Here is a 1,884-nt window from a genome sequence, read left to right on the forward strand (position 1 = left end):
ACCCCTTGCGCAAGCCGAAGGCTGATGACTTTTTGGGGGCAAAGGGTAAGCACACAAAGCCGCGAAGGCTAGGTCTCTGATTCTGGGAGTAGTTTCTCCGTGTAAATATCGAAAAAATAGGTTCTATTTTCTTAAAAAAAAGACTTTAAAATAGGATCTACAGGCAACGTTCACTTCATTTTGATGAACTCATGGTAGTGAGGCAACAAACCGTTGATTTTACCCAAAATAACCATCGTCTCCTCGAGAAGATAATCAATCGCAGTTTATCGGCGATTTAAACGATCAATCGCCAAGGTCGGTTACCATGCAAGAGAGAATGAAAGCATGGGGATCTTTCAAAAAAAAAAAATTATCTTTCAAAAAGAAAGCATGGAAAACCACAACACAACCTCTCATTCAAGAATCCCAAATATAGCCTAAAAGAAAAAGAAAAGAAAAGGAAAAGATGGAAAGGACAAGTTATATAGTGAAAACAGTGATGCACCCCTTAACAATTAGGCATATAACAATAACTTCAAAAAAGATCAAGAGAAATCATGAAAGAAAAACTTTATCTGGCTTCACATCAGCACCAACATTAACCCATACATTTAACATAAACGTATAAAGAGCACTGAGATAAATAAAAGGCAATTAAATTGCATACCACAATATAATATTAAAAGGTACCCATCAAGAATTCAACACCTAAAACGCCACAATCAATCGAATAAAAGGCGTAGGCAAATAAAACGCAGATTAGCCAAACGACTAAGCCACCATTGGTTGATGATAATCGTATCGGTGACGATGGCGATCGATGGCCACGATGGCGTAGATCGCGTAAACGATGCCGGGAATGTAACCGAGTATAGTCAGCAGCAAACAGATCCAGAATTCCACCTGCATTCCCCAAATCCCAAACATAAAAAGCAGGAATTCATGGAGACGATTTCTCAAGAAAAACCACAAAAAAAAAAGAAAGCAAGATATTGTAGTGGGTAACGTTACCCTGCATCCGTGCCTAAGGAAGACGCCGAGCGGTGGAATCAAGATGGCGATCAGGAGGTCGAGGAAGATGGCCGTCCGGTGAGACCTGTCCGCATCCATCCTTGCAGGGTAATCGACGGTCCGGATTCTTCGGTTGGTGGTGGATCGAACGGGCCACACGGGGTGGCCTGACCCTGCTTTATACACATCGACGCAGCCTTGCAGGTAGGGGTGTCAACAGATCGGGTATAACCCAATCCCGACCCGCACCGGATCCAATAAGAACCTGTTTTGGTAATATATAAGGAGGTCTGACTAAGAATTCAGGTTGCACCCATAGGGTCTGATTAACTTATATTAGAGCCAATTAGGGTTTATGAAATTTCATACCAGATCCAGGTCCAACCTGACTTCTGATCAGGATCCACAAATTTTCAATGTGAAAAAGTATAAAAAATATTGTTTTGCCAGGTATGGACCAGGTCCGATTTATGCAATCTTTATAGGACGTAAGTATGTTTTTTTTTTCTTATAATAGGTTAGACTCAAGATTCAGATTCGAAACTCTTTGGCGGATTTGGATCCTGGAAACATGGCCTCACTAGGTACAACATTCGTGTACATTCAATATGTTACGTATATACACTAGATATTGGAATGCTTGATTGAGTTTGAAGCTCTCAATTAATTGTGGTCCTCACTGCATTTTGACGCACTTATGCATATTGCATAAAAGTGCAGAGTTACTACATGGATGAAAACATAATAGACATAACACATGTTTTGTTTGTTGTATTACAATTGTACTATATCCAACACCGTTTTTTTTTACGGGACAAGAAGTTGTGTTTCTTGTGTTTGGGTTTTGATTCTTACATTGAGACATGGATAATGGGTTGGATAACTTCATTT

At 40.0% G+C, this 1,884-nt stretch overlaps 1 protein-coding gene across 1 annotated transcript; it reads right to left on the bottom strand.

Annotated features, from left to right (window-relative positions):
* Positions 1-474: 474 nt before the first annotated feature.
* On the bottom strand, positions 475-1,137 carry LOC149842201 (hydrophobic protein RCI2A-like). Its single transcript, XM_090001309.1, has 2 exons — positions 994-1,137; positions 475-885 (listed from the first exon to the last, which is right to left on the bottom strand). The coding sequence occupies exons 1-2, from the start codon at positions 1,090-1,092 to the stop codon at positions 754-756; spliced, it is 231 nt and encodes a 76-aa protein (XP_089857435.1). The 5' UTR covers positions 1,093-1,137; the 3' UTR covers positions 475-753.
* Between the last annotated feature and the right edge of the window lie 747 nt (positions 1,138-1,884).

The sequence above is a fragment of the Nuphar pumila genome, chromosome 3 (genome assembly GCF_984573655.1).
Source record: "Nuphar pumila chromosome 3, dmNupPumi1.hap1.1, whole genome shotgun sequence".
Taxonomy (NCBI): Eukaryota; Viridiplantae; Streptophyta; class Magnoliopsida; order Nymphaeales; family Nymphaeaceae; genus Nuphar; species Nuphar pumila.

Bases quoted from the DNA above. Each gene is read 5' to 3' on its own strand.
- LOC149842201 (XM_090001309.1), bottom strand. From the start codon at position 1,092: ATGGATGCGGACAGGTCTCACCGGACGGCCATCTTCCTCGACCTCCTG. The intron at 886-993 runs GTAACGTTACCC...TGGGGAATGCAG, and splicing joins TCCTTAGGCACGGATGCAGG to GTGGAATTCTGGATCTGTTT.